The sequence below is a fragment of the Vombatus ursinus genome, unplaced genomic scaffold (genome assembly GCF_900497805.2).
Source record: "Vombatus ursinus unplaced genomic scaffold, bare-nosed wombat genome assembly UNPS02000749.1, whole genome shotgun sequence".
In the NCBI taxonomy this organism is placed as follows: Eukaryota; Metazoa; Chordata; class Mammalia; order Diprotodontia; family Vombatidae; genus Vombatus; species Vombatus ursinus.
In genome coordinates this window covers 13629416-13649831 of record NW_020940527.1, presented here as the reverse complement: position 1 = coordinate 13649831, position 20416 = coordinate 13629416, and the positions used below count along the sequence as shown (strand labels likewise).

Below are 20416 nucleotides of genomic sequence, written 5' to 3'. Positions count from 1 at the left end.
GAGAGAGAGAGAGAGAGAGAGAGAAAGAGAGAGAGAGAGAGAGAGAGAGAGAGCGCGCCAGGCACTAAGGTTCCAAAGGAAAAAAAAAAGAAACAGTGTCTGCCTTCAAAGAGCTTACATTCCACTGCTTCTGTGCCTTCCCAAAAGCCCATGTGGGAAGGCTACTGGTTTTACCTTCTGGGAGAAGCAGAGGAAGGAAGCTGTATACCAAGATTTCCAACAGAGGGCATTCTTTTTGAAACAGTGTTTGCCATCAGCAACTTGACCTCCACTAATAGGGTCTACCATCCCTTATCTCTCTATATGGTATCCTTGGATGACACTGAGGCAGCTGAAAAGTCAAGATAATACATTCTAATTATGGGATGTCATGAAACTGAGCAGGAAAATCACTCCATATTTTGTAGCAACAAAGAAAATCTGTTGATGCCAGCAGAGGTGAACCCTATAATCATCCCCACTAGCTGATTGCTGCACTACATGTCTTCAGATGAAAAACTAATTATGGCTGCTGCTTTGTTGTCACAGTTAACAAAGGAAAGCGATAAAAAGTCTTTGTCTATTTTTAGGTTGCAAACGCAACTCCCACCAAGCTGACCTGTGGATGCCTTAGTCTGACACCGGGTTTTTAAGTAACAACTCCCCAGCCAGTCAGTCTTCAGAGTCAGAGAATGAGAGATTTTTTCTATCATTTGTTTTGTTTTATTTTGCTTTTTTCTGCTAATTTGAGAGGTATTCATGATATACCCAGCTGCAAAACCTTCACCCAGGCCACCTGAAGGAAAATCTGACAGAGAATTTCCAGGATGGAAAGTTCGGGTTTATGGGAAGTCTTTCCACTCAAACCTCCTTGCATAATGTGCCCACCTGTTCTTCTGCTCCCCCAGACCCAAGCAGGTCCAGTGAATAGAGCACTAGAACAGAAGTCAGGAAGACTTCAGTTCAAATCCAGCCTCAGGCACTTCCTAGGTGTGTGACCCTGAGCAAGCCACTTTATATCTAGCAAGCAGACTTTACATGTCTGTCTGCCTCAGTTTCCTCAACTGTTAAATGTGGATAATAACAGCACCTATCTCACAGTGCCTGGCACATAGTAGGCACTTCATAAATGCTTATACTCTTCCCTTCCCCTTCCCAAGCTCGTTGCAATATCTAGTTGCCAGAAACGCTGAAAATAATGATGGACCAAACAGCGAGGGTGTATAGTGCATTGACTAGAAGTCTAAATACCAAGGTTCTGTTTTCGATTCTGCCACCAACTAGTTGTATGACCTTGGGCAAGAGTTTCAAACTCTGAGGATCAGTTTCATATCTGTAAAAAAATGAAGGCTTAAATGGCTCCTGGGGTCCCTTACAGCCTGGAAAATCTGTAATCATTAACCAGCTTCTCTTCTTGTAGAGCAGCTATCAGGGAACCTTCTTGAAACCAGTGGGATCTTCACAACATTGGGCCAGATTCTGACAAGTCATCCACGATGCGCAGTGCCCGCTGCACAAGTCCTGGCGGAGCTGGCTAAGAACGGCAAGTGCCTAGACCCCATAGGATGGGGGGGGGTACCTGTGTCCATCTCCTAAATCAGAACATTCCCTCTGGTGAGCTAAGGCTGTGAGGGAATGGAGCCACTCACCAGAGTGACACCTAGGAGTTCAGAGGCAGGATTTCCCTCATTAGAAACACAGCACTGAGGGGCTAATGGGAAAGCTGGCCCTTCATTATAGGCTAATCTAGGGCGGGGGAAAAATGGGCAGTCTGAGAGGGCTGTTCATACCTTCCAGTACCAGAAGAATATAAGCTCCTTAAGGGCAGGGCCAGACTTACTGTTGTATTTGCACCCTCAGTGCCTAGTACAGTGTCTGAGGTCACATAGTACTTATTAATGCTTATTGATTGAATCTAAATCATTAAATACAAGCAGCATAGCAGGGAAGATAAGATCAGTATAGGAATATTTAGAATACAGGGCAGAATGTGACGAAACTCCTTGAATCCTGCCTCAGACACTTAACTTTGGGCATCGCTTAATCCCTCTTAACCTCAGTTTCCTCATCTTTAAAATGAGGATAATAATAATAATAATAATAATCATAGCAACGACTTCACATGGTTGCTGTGAGGATGAAATGAAATAACATATGTAAAGTGTTTTATAATTACAGTATGTATAAATGATATTATTGTCATGAGGGCCATTAGAGAAATAAGAGCAAAATGCCACAGGGATTCAGAGAAAAGAGGGATCACTTCTAGCACAGGAAAAGAGGGCAAATCAGGAAACACTTCATAGAGGCGGTAACATTTGAGATGGACTCTGGGAATTGGGTCAGATTTTCCAAGGCAGAGATGGGAGTCAGGAATTCTGGACATAGGGGAGGACATAAGCAAAGATATGGAAGTAGTGAAATGTGAGGAACGTTCAGGAAATGACAAATTGGATGATTTGGCTGGAGTGCAGAGAAGGAATGGAAAGATGTGGTTGAATTGGAGGGTAGGGGATAGATCATAGAGGGAGGGTCTCAAATGTCAGCCTTTCTGAATTGCTTAGGACCTGGCATAGCTGGCATGATTCTATGTGGGTTTTGTCATTAGCAGAAAAAAAACAGATCAAAATGTATAATCAAAGACCATCTCACAACAGATAGTAGTCAAACAGGAAGGGAAGCCAGGAAACCTCAGACAGCAAGAGATTTTCTCATCTATCACCATCTCCAGGAGCTTCTCCAGAGCTTCTAGCTGCCTTCCTTATTCAGGATAGGGTTTCCCTCTAAGAACTGCCAGGTAAGTATTCCAAGGCACTCTGGAAATCCTGCCCTCTCAGCAATTTCCCAGGAGTAGAACCCAGAAAAAGAACCCAGGAGTGACCACTGGATACCACTCCACAGTTTAGCCTACTAGAGACTTTGCCAATGCTCTCAGTGGCAGTCATCCATCTGTCTATATAAACTCAAACCATTAGACCCTCTGCCATTTCTACAGCTGGTTTGGGCAAAATTATAATATCAGAGGAATTTGTCTTTCATGTTTTTGGCCTCTTATTTCTCTTGGAATCCTAAGTTTCCTTGTCTTTCTCCTCTTTCTATGGCACCCTCTTCTTCCCTTATTCCCCTCCCCAATTCAAATCAAGTGACCTCATCATATTTCCTGCCCCCTACTTCCTAGCAACTAACACCTACTCACCAGAGTGGGTATTTGGGGGATCAGGAGATTCTGGACAGAATGGCTCCTCAGGGTGTACAGCAAACCAACATGATCGATCATCTTTACCCACACTTTGTGGGAAGAGGACTGGCTGCTGTGAGATTTGGAGCTACTTGTGACATTGGGTAGTCTATCAATATAATTAATAGTGACATAATGAAAAATAACCAAAACCAGTATGTAGACCCACAATGCACACACCACTACTGAAGGCAACCCCATTCCCCTCTTTAACACCCAAAAGTATAATTTCTCCCTGTATCTTCCTTTATCCCAGAGCCCAAATCCCAGTTCTAACCTTCTTTCACCACATATACACGCACACACACACACACACACACACACACACATACCCCTCCCTCCCATGGCATTCATTTTTAACCAGATTTCACCTATAAAATATTATTTGGGCTTCCCTCTCTCAGTGTTTTACCCTGAGCTCCTGGGTGCTACCTTCCCTTCTTAGCACAGTCCATAAAACCTATCAGTCCATAAGGCCCACACTAGCCATGCCATTTTATATCCAGCTCCTTTGTTCCCCATGCACTATCTTTAACCTTGTTTTCCTTTGTCTGCAGAGGAGCTAAGGCAGCCCTGCATTGACGCTGGTCTGGTGTCTGCTCTGCTGCCTCATCTGGAAAGCTCTGACCAAGATCTGCTGCTCCACGCTGGGAGGGCCATTGGGCGCATCTGTTATGGAAACAGTAAGTACAAAGTTTGGCAAGGGAAAACTCCTTCCCTCTAAGCTGCTGCTGGGTCTTAATCTCCAGTGCCATGTGGAGAGCTGTCTGCCACTTGGGAGTGAGCTCAGCCCCTGACAGGTGGCATTTGACAGCAGCCAGATGGATGTCAGACTGGAAGGAGAACAATAGCCTCAGGTCACTTGGGGAATGTGGTCCATTGCATCCAAATCACTGATCTAACTTTGGTTTCCCAAACCTGGCCTACCTTTCAGCATCTGGGCCTTTGGAAGGAAGAGCTATCTGGGAACATTTCTTCATATTTATACAGCATTTGATATTTACAAAGAGCTTTCTCTCATTGCCAACAGAAGGGTGGCTGGCAGTAAGAAATTGCCCTCTGACTTTAGATAAAAATAGAACTATTGAGCAAAATAGGCTGTATTTGTTCACCGGATGACAAATGCAGAGTGCCTGTCCTTGAGGACTGCATTCCTAAACAGAAAATTCAGAATGTGGGAGTTCCATATCCCAGAAGGGGCTAAGGAGCTTTTTGTTCTTCAATACATTGGCATGAGAATAAGAGAGGGCTCATGGTTATGCGTAAAAGATTCTAGCCAACTGAAGGGATTATAAAAAAGACTAACTGTGTTTATACCTCTCAAACTAGGCATACTGGCACATTGATACACTGTGGGTGGAGCTGTGACTTGGTCCAGTCATGCTGGAAAGCAAATATGGACCTAGGCACCAAAAGTTAATATACTATGCATACCCTTTGACCTAGCAATACTGATACTAAGCCTGTACTACTCCCTCAACTGCCCCCCCCACCAAAGATCAAAGAAATAAGAAAAAGATCCATATGTACAAGAATATAACAGTTCTTGTATTGGTAAAGAACTAGATACAAGAACTCTTTCTCTAGCATCCCTGACAAATGGGCATCCCGCCTTTACTTGAAGAGCTCAGGAGCCCACCACCTCCCAAAGCAGCACTTTGGGATCATTCTTTTTAGCACTTTTCTCCTTGTGCATTGAGCCTAAAATTTTCCTCTTATTCCTAGTTCTTCTCTGGGGCCAACCAGAACAAATCGAATTTTTCTTCCATGTTTAACAGCCTTTTAAAGACTTAAGTCATCCACTATTCCATATTTCAAACCTACCATCACTTCCCACACCAAGTCTTCACTTCTCCAAGTCAAATACTACAGCTCTCACCACTCTCAAATCAACAAGTTTTCAAGATCCCTATGGCCTCTAAGATTCTATCACTCTAAATAGCCACACTTTCTCCACTGTGAGCACCTCTGACATGATCAATTCAGAAAAGAATCATTCATCCTAGGGATGAATTCATTAAATCAATACACAATCTGCAGAGTTGCCTCTGCTTGTCATAGTTGGTCCACAGATTAGAAGCTAACCTTAAATTCTCAACTAGTTAATACTCAACAGCATGTCTTCTAAAGTTTTGATCTGAGTCCTTAAAATATACTAGGTGCGGATACTGCTGTTTGATTCTTATTTTTCCTAATCCTCCTCATTTGAGTATCATGTCTCTTTCTTCTCAAAGATTCACATGAATGACCCTCCATGATGACATTTTACAGACATTAGAATCAGCTCAAGGACGCCACTTTGCATGAGACCTTTCTTGGTCCATCTCCCCACCCCCACTACCAGTTTTTAGTACCTTCACCCCAATGTTATTTTGTATTTGATTTGTGTATGTCTTATATGCAACTATATAGATATGCTGTCTTCCCCAATTAGAATATAAGCTCACTGAGGACAGGGACTGTTTTGCTTTTGTCTTTGCATCCCCAGTGCTTAGTATGGAGTCTGGCACATAGTCACCGATACCTATTGATTAATTAGCACTAGGATGTGCTAAGTGGCCCACCCTATGTACAAAAGCCATAACCCTTGATGTTTTGAAGATTGGTTCCTGAGGAAACCAAACAAGCAACCTAGACTAGAGGATGCCTTTATTATCTTCGCCTATCCCCATCTCATCCTCCTTTACCTTTCCTGGAAAAGTATCAGATGTGAACAGGAACAGAGCTAGGTTCATTTTAAGGAACAGGGAAATTTGTTTTCCTACTTGGTCAAAACAAGACTCCTGATGACACTGAGTCTATCCCAATAACACTACCGAGGCCACTTCAGTGAGTTCCTTAATTCCCAGAAATCCAAAACAGAGGAATATTTTTGCAGGTCAAAGGCTATTACTATGAGAATTCCCATAGAATCACTATAAACAGACTGTTGGGGTATATATAGTCAGTCTATGGTGGTTGTAAGTCAACTATGGAGTTCATAGGTAATATGCACGTGTGCTCCTTGAGACCAGGGATTGTTTAATTCTTTGTAGTTTTATCTCTAGCACCTAGAACAATGCCTAGAACATAATAAGTGCTTAGTAAATACTTAATGGTCAACTGTCTGCAGAGCCTTAAGGGAAAGGAAGATGGGAGTTGTGGCAGAATATGAATTTCTGCTCCAAATATGAATAATTTTTTTTTACAAATCTTTATTTTATAATTGTGTCTTCCAGAGGAACTTCAGGAGGAACTAGTCGAGGCTGGAGTGATATCTTTGCTGGTCAAGATCCTATCTGACTTCCCAGAAAGTGAACCACTTGTGCGGGTGGACCTGTTGGCCCTGTGTAATTTGGCAGATTTGGGTAAGGTGTGGGGTTCTTCCCACTCTAGGGTAGAACCAGCCACTATCCCTCTTTCCTAAACAGGATTCTATATTTTGATCCTGGAAGCAATAAGGAACCACTGAGATTTATTGAATAGGGAGATAATATTGTCCAGGATGACAACTAAATTGCAAATCTGAGTGATTAGGAAAATAGTGGTACCCTTAACAATAATAAAGAAGGTGGGAAGAAGGGAGGGTTTGAGGGAGAAAGATAATGAGTTCAATTTTGAACAAGTGGGTTTAAGATGTCTAAAGGAGGGGCAGCTAGGTGGCATGGTGGATAGAGCTCTGGCCTTGGAGTCAAGAGAACATGAGTTCAAATCCAGGCTCAGACACATGACACTTACTAACTGTGTAACCCTGGGCAAGTCACTTAACTCCGATTGCCTCACCAAAAAAGCCAAAAAAAAAAAAAAGATAAGATAAGATGTCTAAAGGGATCCAATTGATGATGTCTAGGCAATTGGAGATGGGTCAGGAGAGAGATTAGGGCTGGACAAATTGAGAATCATATATATAGAGAGATGATAATTGAATCCGTGGGAGTTGATGAGATCATTATGCAAAATAGTACAGAGAAAAAAAAGAAAAGGGTCGAGAACAGATCTTTAAGGATAGGCATGATTAGTAGGCATAATCTGGATGAAGATCCACCAAAGGAGACTGAGAAGGAACAGTCAGATAGGTAGGAGGAGAACCAGTAGAGAGTAGCATCACCAAAACCTAGAGTGAAGAATCAATAAGAGAGTGACTGACATTGTCTAAGGCTCCAGAAAGGTCAAGAAGGATGATGACTGAGAAAAGGCCATTAGATTTTGCAGTTAAGAGATCATTGGTAACTTTGGAGACAGGGGTTTCAGTTGAATGATGAAGTTGGAAACCAGACTCCAGAGGCTTAAGAAGACGGTGAGAGGAAAGGAAGTGGACACATCAATTTTAAATGACTTTCCCAGGGAGATTAGCCATGGAAGGGTGGAAAGATATAAGACAATAGCTGACTGTTGTGAATGAATCAAAGGAGGGTTTTTTGAGAATGGAAGAAAGATGAATGCATTTGAAGGCAGTAGAGAAGCAAAGAAACAGAGAAGCAGGATTAACGAAGGAAGTGGGGATAATAGTGCAATCTGCTGGAGAAGATGAGATGAAATGTCATCATTTATGCATATAAAAGAGTATGCCTTGGAAAAAGAAGGGCCCCCTCTTCGTGCGAAATGGGTGAAAGAGGAGATAGTTACAGAAAGCAACTGAGTAGTGTGAGATGAGGGGGGAGAAGAGAAAGTTACCAGAGAATGGCCTCATTTTTTTTTCCAGTAAAATATAAGCAAAGTTCTGAGCATTTAGGGTAGGGAGAAGGGGCAACCATGGGAGACTTGAAGAGGAATGAAAAGGTTTGAAAAAGATGCTACGGTAAGTGAGATACTGAATTGATTAGAGAGCTGTAAAAGGACTGCCTTGCCACAGTGAGGGCCCATTTGAAATTATGTAACATAAATTTGTAATGGATCCACTCAGCTCAGTTTCATGATTTTCTTCAGCTTTGTTCAACAGCACTAGCAGGAGCAAAGGCAGTGAAGGGAATCCAAGGCCAAGGCTTGGTGGGACAAGATAGGATAAGGGGACGTCAAGGTACTTGAGAGAAGAAGACAGCGAAGAATTGAATTGGTTCACCAAGAAATCAAGATGGGGAAAAGAGAATGTAGCCATTGTAAAGGGTAATGACCTGGGAGAGAACTAAGAGGTTGAGGATTAAATCATAGTGAGAACAAAGAACATGAGGAGATGTGAGACAAAGATAGTAGAATGACAACAGATTGTGATCAAAGGAGTATTAGGATTTGAACATGAAAATGCTTGAAATGCAATGGAATGGTTGCCCAGATTGGCTACAAAGCTCCCTTGCTCCTTGGGCGGGCACCAAGCAAAACAACAAATTGATATAAAAATTCTTCACCTTCAGGGATATTGACTATTGGTAGAATCTAACTTCCTTTGTAATACATGCTCGTTAGTTTATTGTAAAACAAATATCTGGAATATGTGGGATTCTTCTGGTACTAAAATTTTGTGCATTATAAGGAATGGGGAATGTCCCTGTGATTTCATGATATAGGGAACTTCCAAGTGAAAAAACTGATTTTATCAATGCAGGTTTGCACCTTCTCTGCAACTTGTAGTCTTAAAGGCTATCCATTGAAGCTATACGCTATAGTCTTAGAGATAGAGCCATGGATAGAGGATTGGACATGGAATCAGGAAGAGAAGTTCAAATCTAGCTTCAGATACTTGCTAACTCTGTGTAACCTTGGGCAACTCATTTACAGTTATCCCTTCTGCATCACTACTTTCTGCATCATGGTTTCAATATATGGAGGGCTGGCACAAGAAATTAAATGGGAATTTTGGGGAAGTTTCACAGAAGCCACAGGTGATACACAAAGGCCAGAAAATGACACAGAAAAAGTTTAGAAACTCTAAAATATATAAAATACGTGTACAATATTGCATAATATCAATATATTTTATCTTTTAATACCACAATAATTCAGACTTCTTCTCTAGTACAAAGCAATTTTACATGGTTTTTCCAGATCATGGGGGCACCACACCCCTAACCCCCACAATGTGGAAGGGATAACTATAATCTCTGTCTGCCCCTGTTTCCTCTGTAAAATGAGGATGACAGTAATAGCACTAGCCTCCCTGGGTTGTTGTAAGGATAAACTGAGGTAATGTTTATAAAGCACTCTGCAAACCTTAAAGTGCTATGTTAATGCTAGTTACTGTTGCTGTTGTTGTTATAGAGCTTACTAGAACACTGAGAGATTAAGTAACTTTTCTACAGTTACACAGCCAGGATGTGTCAGAGGCAGGATTAGACCCCAAATCTTCCTGGCTTTAAGGCCAGCTGTCTACTATCATGCCAATTGCCTCTCTCATGAATAAACATAATATTTGAAGTGTCCTTTGGTAGTATGGCTCTCTGAGTGGGAACAGGAGAGATATATTTGGAAATAAATGTTACATCAAAACAAAAGACATAAACAAAAATAAGATAAATCCTGCCGTCATTTGTTACACAACCCTGTATTATGCTCTAAGCAGCTCCCCACATTGCCTAACCCTAGTTAGCCCTCCGGAATATATCATAAGATGTTCTTCAGAAATAAACTTCAGGGCTGGAAGAATCATGGAGCTGACTCAGGAGACCAGTTCTGATGTTCTAACGTAGTAGCATTATCGAGATGTGTTTCGTATCCATGGCTCATTGCAAATGCGCCCACTAGGTACAGGACCTCTCAATTTCCTCTCCCCAGATACAGCTAAGGAGGCCCTCAGCAAGACCAATGTGGCAGAGGAGCTGGTGAGGCAGCTAAGGAGGGCTGAGAACCAGGAGAGACTGGAGATCATCACTGAGATCCTACAGCTGCTGGCAGAGAATGGTGAGGCCCAGAGTACCCACATATGGCCATGACTGCCTCTACTGAAGAAGGGCTATGGACCCCAGGAATGTAAATGTTTCCAAGGTCAATGGAATGGTATTCCCCATGAAAGAGGAGTACTGATGAAAGGTTAAGATACTGTTATATATTTAAGACACACACAAAAAAATGCTCTGCTCAAGCAATTGCCTAAATTTAGCCCACAACTCATATGTTCCTATTTCTTTCATGTTGAACTTTGTATTATCTTAGAGGAGGGTTCCTTAACCTGTCTTGGGTCATGGATGTAATTAGCAGTCTAGAAAAACCTATGGACCCCTTCCCAGAATAATGTTTTTAAATTAATAAAATAAAATACATAAGATTAAATAGAAAACCAAATATATCAAAATACAGTTATCAAAAAATTTTTTTTGAAGTTCACAGGCCCCAGTTTGGATTCAGTCAAAGGGCTGCGCTTGAAGACCTAGAGAGCCACATGTGGCCTCAAGGCCACAGATTCCCCACCCCTGAGTCAAGTTATGTAAGCGTACTAGATTTTAAGGCAATACTTCTATGAGGAAAGAAAGAAGTGAGACCAGACTTTGAAGGATGAGGATTCATCCCAAGAAAGGAGTTCACAGAAATCTCTTGGGCAACCAATCCTCTGATACTTCACTGGCTTTGTTCCCAATTATCTCCATTATCTGCTAGCCAGCCAAAAAGCCCTCTGGATGCCTGAATCCTCCCAATTTTATCGTTTTCCTCCATCCTCTACTCTCTCCCCTTCCCCCCTTCCCCACCCCACCAAATAAAACCTTGTATGACCTCTACAGATTCACTGAAAGTACAACTGGTGGAAGCAGATGTTCAGAGTGTCCTCGTGGAGATCCTGCAGAGGGTCCAGGACAGCCCAGAAGTTGATGCTACAGGCATCCTGAAGACCATCGCAGACCTTGTCATCTCTCTGCTACTGGGAGGTAATGGATGGGGACAGGTGCAGGCCTGCAGAAGGCATAGGAGCCCAGAGTTCCACACCACACCCTCCCCACTCCCAGCCAGGGTGTTGGGAGAAGCCACCTGCTGATAGCACACATGTCACTTTGTAAACTCTGCTCTGTTTCTGGGTCAGATTCCACTCTTGGGGATCTGCAGATTATTTCTTCCTCTATACACATTCAAACACAACGGTGCACATAAGGTTCCCATGGCCAGACTCTTCTTAAATTTGACCCAAGACAGCTGCTTTAGGCAGGGACAACTTCCAAAAGACCTCCACTTCCCCCCTCCCGTTGTCTTCCTACTCAGGGTGAAGCATGAGATTTATTCTCCATGGCCATGCCCTTCTCCAGGCTCCCTCTCCCTCTCAAAAAAAAAATTAAGTCCTTATAGTTCAATGTGAACAAACTTATTAAATCCCTTACTTCCCTAACAGAGGAGACTGGGGTCTGGGAGGATTCCAAGAAAGGTGAAGGGGGAGGAATGGAACAAAAACTTCCACGATTTCATAGTTTTACCAAAGGAAACCTTTGATAGCTCTAACCCCAACTCGAGCCCTAATTTTTTCCTAGCCAGGGGAAAATGAGGATAAGTCTGATGTAGTGTGATGGAAGAAGCCATGGGGGTTAAGAGTCCTGACTGCATCCATTGATTTACTAGGTGACCTTGGGCAAGTCTCTTTATGTCTCTGAGTTTAGGCTTTGTCGACTTAAAATGGGGAGATTGGAGAAGAGTAGACTAAATGACCCCAAAAACCCTTTCAGCTCTGAGATTCTGACTCTGTGATAGCCCTTGCCCACAGTCCCCAATATTCCACACCTATGCCCTCACTGGGAGGCTTTCATTCCAGTTCCCTTCATCCTGGGAGGGAAGATGCTGATTTCTTAACTACATCAAATTCATTGTCTCACTTCACTCAACACAATGGCTCTTCCACTTTTGCTATTTCTTTACTGCCTTTGAGATAAATTGTTATTTTTCATATATCAATAACCAATTATTGAATTAGAACTAAAGAGCTTTCCACTTCTTCATCCAGAAATCAACCACTGTGGGAATCTCGGGCAAGACTTACCCAGCCAGGAAGGCTAAGATCTAATCAAAGAGTGTAAAGAAATTCTAAGTTTAGGGGAATGGGTGGATTCCTGCTCATTGTTTTTACTGACAGGTCTGGGAAAATGTGGATTCTCCCTTTTGTCAGATGGGTGTTTTGGATATTAAGTCTCTTTGACCAAGACTGGCCACTCAATGTTATGTACCCTAAGACACTCATTGGAATAAGCCCACGTCTAGTTATAATATTCATTCTTTCATTACTTGTTAACCAATTAGAGTTGATTTCCACCATCAGGTTCACCTCCTTTTCAAAAGACTTTATAAATATCAAAAGTCCCACAGGCTCAGTCTCTTTGTTCACAGATTTTTACCTTATCTAAGGTAAAGGAATCCTTAAGAGAGAATTAAGATATTTTATTAGGTCCACAATGTAGTATTGATAACTTTCCTCAGGGTTGTTACATGAGAGGAAGCAATGGGAATTTGTTTTGTAGGACTGTATATATTGCAATGAGCGTTGTTCTGCTTGCCCTCTCAATGTATTGAGGGAGACAGAAAGGTAAGGAAGAAAATATGGAACTGAAAATTAAATTAAATTTTAAAAAAATTTAACAAGTCAGTAAGAAGCAGTAGACAAACTAAGAATCCTGATAAATTAGTATAGAGGCAATATTTGAAAAATTGTTGTGATATTTTATTCATTGAAATTATTATCAGTTTACATAGAAATAGTTATAGAGGAATTGTTTTAATGTTCAATAGTAAGTTTGTAATATATCATTTAATATAAATGAATGGATGGATTTTTTTAAAAAGAAAGCAAGTAGATAGGAATTTAAGATGCCAGTAGGCAGTTTATGGGTACAGTGACGGTCAAGGAAAAGAAGGCCTATCTCTTGAAATAAACCCTGAGACTCCTCACCTCAACACTCCTCTCTCAGACTGGGAATTTAGACCATGAGCCCAAGGCCTTCCCCAACTCTGTGACCTTCCAGCCTGTGAGCAGGCACTACTGGCTACAACTCCTACCTCTCTTTCTTTCTGTCATCCCTTCCCTTTACAGATGAGTCTATGCAGAAACTGTTTGCTAGTGGAACTGGCCTCGTCTACCAGAGCATCAGCAGCTGGCTTATGTCTCCGAACACCCAGATGCAACTGATGGGTGCCCTGGCTGTTGCCAACTTTGCCAGGAATGGTAAGGCTGCCCAAAGACTCCTGACCTGTGGACTCCAAGGAAAAGAGATCATAAGCTCATAAACATTTATTGAGGGCCTACTAAGTATCTGGAACTGTGCCAGTCACTAGGAATACAGATACAAAAGTGAGATAAACCCTGCTCTCATGGATCATACGCTCTATTAGAAGGACATATGTTCACAGGTTAGTATACATAAGATATATTTTTAAAAGTAAGTAGTGATTGGGGCAGAGTACCAATGGCTTCTTGAAGGAGATGGCCCTTGAATTAAGCTTTGGAGTAAACTAGGATTTGCAAGAGGCAGAGGTGAGAAGGAAGAGGATCCCAGGTATGGGGCAGAACCTGTTTAAAGGCAACTGAGATGGATAGAGGTTAAGTAACTTGCCCAGGGTCACACAGTTAATAAGTTTCTAGGGCCCAGAATGCCACTGAACCAAATGCCAAACAGGGAACTCATATTTGATCCTAGAGGCAATAGTTAGCCAGCGATGCCGCTTAAGCAGAAAAGTGACATGGCAGACCTGCACTTTAGGAATAATTATTTGGTACCTGTCTCAGAGTAAGGAGTAAAAGATGACAGAGCTGAGAGAGACCTTAGAAATCTGACTCAATCTTCCCAGTATACAGGTGAGAAACTAAAGCCCAAGGTAAGTAGGGGGTGGGGGTGAAAGATAGGATATGATGATATAGTTATAACATAATTATTGAGGTAAGAAAACAGGAAGTAAGTGGAGAACTATGCTCCCTGAAGAAAATCCTGGCATCCCTAAGAGGAGAATGGAGTATGCCCAAGGTAAAAGGACCTTGGTTCCTTGTTATAGGACTCTGACAATATCCCCTTACTAAATTACAAGCTTCATGAGGGTAGAGATGTTTTATCCATTTTTCATATCTCTCCCAGCACTTAGCACTGCATGTTGTGTCTAGGAGAAGAGAGAAGTTAATAAATATTTGTTGAATTAGACCATTGCATCTGACAGGGAAGAAGAAAAGGAGGTAAATCATCATTATCTTCTACAAGGAAACATTTCCCAAGCCCTCTTAATTCTAGTGCCTGCCCTCTTTTAATAATTTTTTACCTATCCTGTATATAACTTGTAACATATGTGTTTGCTTATTGTCTCCCTCATTAGATCGGGAGTTCCTTGAGGACAAGCACTGTCTTTTGCCTCTTTTTGTATCTCAAGCCTGTGGCATAGTGCCTGGCCCTTAATAGATCCTTAATAAATGTATGTTGATTTTTTAATTAATTTATTTATTTTTAGTTTTCAACAATCACTTCTATAAGCTTTTGAGTTTTAAATTTTCTCCCCCTCACTTCCCGCCTCTCTCCCCAAGACAGCACACAATCTGATATAGGCTACACATATACATTCCTATTAAACATATTTTGTTTAAATGATGTTGTAAGGAAGAATTAAATCCAATAGGAGGAACCACAAGAAAGAGAAAACAAAACAAAATAGAAGAAAAAAATAGCAAATAGTATGCTTCAATCTGCATTCCAACTCCATAGTTCTTTCTCTGGATGTGGATAGCATTTTTCATCATGAGACTTTTGGAGATGTCTTAGATCCTTACATTGCTGAGAAGGGCTAAGTCTATCAAAGTCAGTCATCACATAATATAGCTGTTACTGTGTACAATGTTCTCCTGGTTCTGCTCACCTCACTCAGCATCAGTCCATATAAATTTTTCTAGGTTTTTCTGAAGTCCACCTGCTCATCATTTCTTAGAGCACAATAGTATTCCATTACATTCATATACCACAACCTGTTCAGCCATTCCCCAATAGATGGACATCCCTTCAATGTCCAATTCTTTGCCACCAAAGAAAGAGCTGCTACAAATATTGTTGTACATGTGGGTCCTTTTCCCATTTGTATGATCTCTTTGGGATACAGCCCTAGCAGTGCTATTGCTGGGTCAAAGGGTATGTACATTTTTATAGGCCTTTGGGCATAGTTCCAAATTGCTCTCCAAAATGGTTGGATCATTTCACAACTCCACCAACAATGCATTAGTGTTCCAATTTTCCTACTTCTCCATAAATGTTTATGGATTGACTGACTCATGTTATCTCCTTTCCCCTTGCAGACAGCAACTGTGTGAAGATGGTACAACTAGGTGTGGTACATCAGCTCCTGGATGTCCTGGAAAAGCATGTGGACAATGGTGATGTGACAGTACAGCACGCAGCCCTCAGTGCCCTCCGTAACCTCGCCATCCCTGGTAGGGACCCTTCCCCATTCCTCAGTGCTTTCTTACGCTGGAGCCATTAGAGATAAAACTCACAGACATACACCTACACACCACGGAACAGTCAAAGACCAGTAGACTGGGAGTCAGGATTGCAAATCAGAATAAAATTACTGTAAAACACCTCCTTCCTAGGGATGTTATGAGAATCAAATGTGATAATAATATCTAGCATTTACATAGGGCTCTAAGATTTGCAAATTACTTCACAAATGTTCATCTTGTTTGATCCTTAAAACAATTCTGTGAAGATGATGCTATTATTTACCCCCATTTTACAGACGAGGAAACTGAGGATAGGAGAGGTAAATTGAATTGTCCAGGGTCATACAACTAATTAATGTATGAGGCAGGACTTCATCATAGGTCTTTCTAGTTCTTAAGTCCTGGTCCTATCCACATGAAAGTGTTGTAACAGTAACATCACCACCATCATCATCATCATCAGAGTTTATTTCAGCCTTGTAATACTTCAGAGCTAAAAGCTGATAAAACTTTAGTATGTTACTCTCCCCAGGAGTAATTATATTTAACCCAAAGGAATGAATCTCTAATGGAAGAATTTTGAGGCTTCTTAGTGTCTTTTACTTTCCTTTCTTTGTCTCCCTCACTCCCCTGTCCTTCCTCCTTCCTTCTCAAGGGTGTACGTCATACCTCACACATTAAGTGCTTTGGCAAAAAGGGGGAGGCGTGATGGGGAGTTATTGGCAAAATGGTAAAAATTAAATCTTTTTTTTTCTGGCTTCAAAGATATATGCTCCTTAGGGAGATGATGGCAAGGAGGCCAAGCTTCATGGAGGCCAAGCTTCATGGAGGCAACTACTTGATCTAAAACTATAGATCCAGAACCTGCAGGCACCTTGGGAACTATCTACCCCCATTTTACAGATGAGGACACTGACACCCAGGGAGACAAAATATCTCATCCTAGGTCACACTGGGAATGTCAGAGAAAGGATTTGATCTCAGATTTCCTGATTTCAGGTCCCATAACCCGTTCTTTCTCCACCCAAAACAATAGATCTCTTGACTTCCAAAGGGAATGCGGAGAGTAAGGATCCCAGTCTCATTATACCACCTGCTGCTGGACCAGCCTGATGTTTAGGCAGAGAAGGTAGCCCCCCCCCCCACTCCCCATGAGGAGATATGAGAGTGTGACATGACAGCTAAGAAAGCTAATGCAAGGGGCGGTTAGGTGGTGCAGTAGATAGAGCACTGGTCCTGAAGTCAGAAGGACCTGAGTTCAAATTCTGCCTCAGAGCAAACACTTGACACGCTGTGTGACCCTGGGCAAGTCACTTAACCCCAATTGCCTAAAAATAACCTTAAAAAATTTAAAAAAAAAGAAAGTTAATGCAATCTTGTGTTGCCTAAGGGGAGGTGCAGCCTCCAGGAACCAGGAGGTGATGGTCTTGCTGGAATCTCCCTAGGTCAGACCACATCTAAACTATGGTGTTCAATTCCAGACACCATTTATTAGCGAGGACATAGATAAACTGGTGGATATCCAAATCTTGGCCAGATTCTGGACCCTTTAGACACAAACCTCTCTCCTTCAGAGCCCCCTTCAGCTTCTTGCCTCAGTTTCCCTATCAGATAAAGGGTCTGGACTTTAAAGACTCTTCAGCTCTTTGAATGCATCTGCAATTATGCATTTACAGTTATCCCTTCCATATCATGGGGGTTAGGGATGTGGCACCCCTGTGATCTGGAATATCCATGTAAAATTTTTTGGTCCTTCATACTAGAGAAGAAATCTGATTTTTTTTCTTTTTCTTTTATGGAGTGTTTACAATACCTTATTGTGAAATTTGGGTTGAGTATTTGGTAACAGGCCTTTGACTGTTGTCTGCTGCTTCTGCAAAACTCCCAAAACATTCCCATTTAATTTCTTATGCCAACCTGGATGTCTCAAAACTGAGATGGGGAAAGGTGCAATGTGGAAGGGATAACTGTAGTTTTATACCTCAAATGCCTCAGTTATAAACCCTACACCTATACTGTTAATAGTCATTTAAGATTTGCATAGCACTCTCCTCCTAATATCCCTGTGAGGTAGGGAGGACAAATATTATCCCTATTTTAAGGGATTAGAAAACTAAGACTGAGAGTTTGAGCGACTTGCCCAGGATCTCAAAGCCCATAAGTATGTAAGGCAGTATTAGGATCAAGTTGTTTTGCACTCCCAGCCCAGGGCTCTAGTCTAACCTGTAAGCCAAGCTCCCCCTCCCCAGGTGATAGAGGTAAGGAGGGCAGTAAACAAGCATCAATGAAGTGCCCACTATGTACCAGGCCCCATGCTAAGTACTTTACAAATATCATCCTAATGGATAGAGTCCTGGAACTATCCTTCTACATTAATAGGCTACCCAAAAACAGTAGCCAACTCATTTGTGCATACTGTTCTTTAAATGTTTCCACAGTGATTCCCCACCCACTGTCTCTTGAGGTCCTCGCTGCAGGCATATGGGCTGGTTTGGACAGCTGTGATTGTCTCTGTTAAGAGATGAGAAAGAAACAGGCTGCATCCAAAGAGATTGTGACTTCCCCATTACAGAGCGGGCCCAGCACTAGAACCCAGGCTTCCTGACTCCTAGTGGTCCAGGGCTGCCTGCCTCTGTTGGCTGGAGGTGGAGGGGAGTCCCTTGCCCTGAGTTACAGAACAAAGGTTCTGAGCTCTTATGGATCTCTCTCTCCTACCACTGAAAGCTCTCCAATTTCAACAGTTTAAATTTCAACCAACACTTAATATCTGCCTACTGTGTAAGGCAGGTGGTATAATGAGACTGGGATCCTTACTCTCCGCATTCCCTTTGGAAGTCAAGAGATCTATTGTTTTGGGTGGAGAAAGAACGGGTTATGGGACCTGAAATCAGGAAATCTGAGATCAAATCCTTTCTCTGACATTCCCAGTGTGACCTAGGATGAGATATTTTGTCTCCCTGGGTGTCAGTGTCCTCAGTAAGAGGCACTGGGCTAGCAACTGGGAGAGGTACAAATTTTAGGGAAGACATTGTCCTTGCCCTCACAAAGTTTACAATCTAAAAGCGAGTATATGACATACATATATAGCTATAATTCAAAAGGAGTCTAAATAGTAATGCTGTGCATTCTGAAGCAGGAATGGGTAGATAGTGAAAGTTTTCCCAGAGGAAGCAACAACTGGGCCTTTGATGAAAGTAAGGATTTCAGGAGGCTGACATGAGGGTGGAAACAGAGCAAACAGCATGAGCAAAGGCAAGGAGGATGGGAAATGTCAGGAGTGTGCCCAGGGAAGCAAGTGCTCAAGCATGGAGAACATGAGAGGCACCAGCTGGCAGAGAACACTGAGTATCCTGAATGTCAGGAGTTTGAACTTCATTCAGTAGGCAGCAGGAAGCCTTTGAAGGCCTTGGAGCCATGGAGAGACATGATCAGGTGTGCACAGGGGAAAATAAAATGGCAGTGGTATGCACGATGGACCAAAATGAGTGAGTGTAGGAGGTGGAGATGGAGGTGGGGAGAATGCCTGGCAGTAATAATATTGGGCAGATGCTCTGAATGAGTACGTGGCAAATGGCCACACACAGGCCTCTAGAGGGCCATGGGTAGGCAGAGAGGATCCTGGGTTCAGAAAACAGCTGAGATGCCGTGGACCGAGAGAAAGGTTTCTGTGTTCCGCCCATTCCTTCCTCCCACCCCAACCCCTACCCTAACACTCACAGGCAGAACACAGAAAAACAGCCAGCAGAGGGGCAGAGGGAAAGGAAGGGAGGGGAACAGAAATCTCTCCATTTCCACAGGATGTCCAGAAACACACACACACACAAAATTACAGGACCTGGAAATTTCAAAAAAGAAGCAGACCAACACAACAACTGTGAGTCACTTAGAAGAGAGGGAAGGAGGGAAGGAGAGGAAAACTATTCCACACCACCCCCCAAGACTGGGGTGCCTTTCTGGGTTTCACCTCAACAGCAAACATCAAAACCAGAAAAAGTATCAGCAGGAGAGCCCCTGCTGAGCCCCGGATTCAGCCCTAGACTTTGAATCTGTACTGCCTTCCCCACACCCCCACCCCACTTTCAAAGGGGAAGAGATAAAAGCTCAACACTGAGAGTTGAGCTGAGAATAAAATTAAATCAATTAGATACATTTGCAGGCTGACAGGCCCACAAGAAGGGCTTTTAATTGATCAAAAGGCCAGTGAGCAGTTCCAGGGCAGTCACCTAGGGATGCAGGGCTGCAGTGGGGGGAACCAGGTTCCAGCTGTGGTCCCCAAGGACCAAAGAATATAGCAAACAATATCATTAGTAGTTGGTCTCCGCTCCTCAGTCAGCCACGGGATCTTAGGAGCACTGGGAGAGAAATTATATTTAATGCCGATTCCCCAGGAAAAGAACAGGGGCTAAGACAAAACCAGGGGCAGCCAGGAAGGAAACACCTGGGCCTCAGACAATAGGGGTTCTAAAAATGGGACCAGAAAGAGCTCTCTCCCCAGAGGCGGCCAGCAGCCTCATTCACTGCATGTGCTTTGCCCTATACTGAGCATTAGGGGGCTGTGGGGAGAGCTGGAAGATAGGCCTTTTGCTCAGAGAATTCACAATGCTGACGCACAGAGAACACTTTCACAGCTCCCCATCCCTGCCACTGACTTTCTGTGTGACCTTGGCCAACTCTCTACACCTTTCTTGATGTCTCAGTTTCCTCATCTGAATCCCAACATTCTGAGTACCTTGGCAGCTGGGTGACACAATAGATAGGGCGAAAGATTTGGCATCAAGAAGACCCGAGTTCAAATCCTCCCTCAAATACTTACCAGATGTATGGCAAGGCCATTGTGTGCCTCAGTTTCCTCATCCATAAAATGAGGCTGATAATAATAGCCTCCACCTCAAACAGTTGTTATGAGGATCAAA

At 42.6% G+C, this 20416-nt stretch overlaps 1 protein-coding gene across 1 annotated transcript in view; it reads left to right on the top strand.

Annotated features, from left to right (window-relative positions):
* LOC114039638 (rap1 GTPase-GDP dissociation stimulator 1-like) overlaps nucleotides 1-20416 on the top strand; it is a 75145-nt gene that overhangs the window by 43262 nt on the left and 11467 nt on the right. The window contains exons 3-9 of the mRNA XM_027857511.1: nucleotides 1400-1522; nucleotides 3775-3900; nucleotides 6436-6564; nucleotides 9902-10027; nucleotides 10843-10986; nucleotides 13125-13256; nucleotides 15357-15491. Of these exons, the coding sequence (XP_027713312.1) occupies nucleotides 1400-1522; nucleotides 3775-3900; nucleotides 6436-6564; nucleotides 9902-10027; nucleotides 10843-10986; nucleotides 13125-13256; nucleotides 15357-15491 (915 nt within the window). The remainder of the gene's footprint in view (nucleotides 1-1399; nucleotides 1523-3774; nucleotides 3901-6435; nucleotides 6565-9901; nucleotides 10028-10842; nucleotides 10987-13124; nucleotides 13257-15356; nucleotides 15492-20416) is intronic.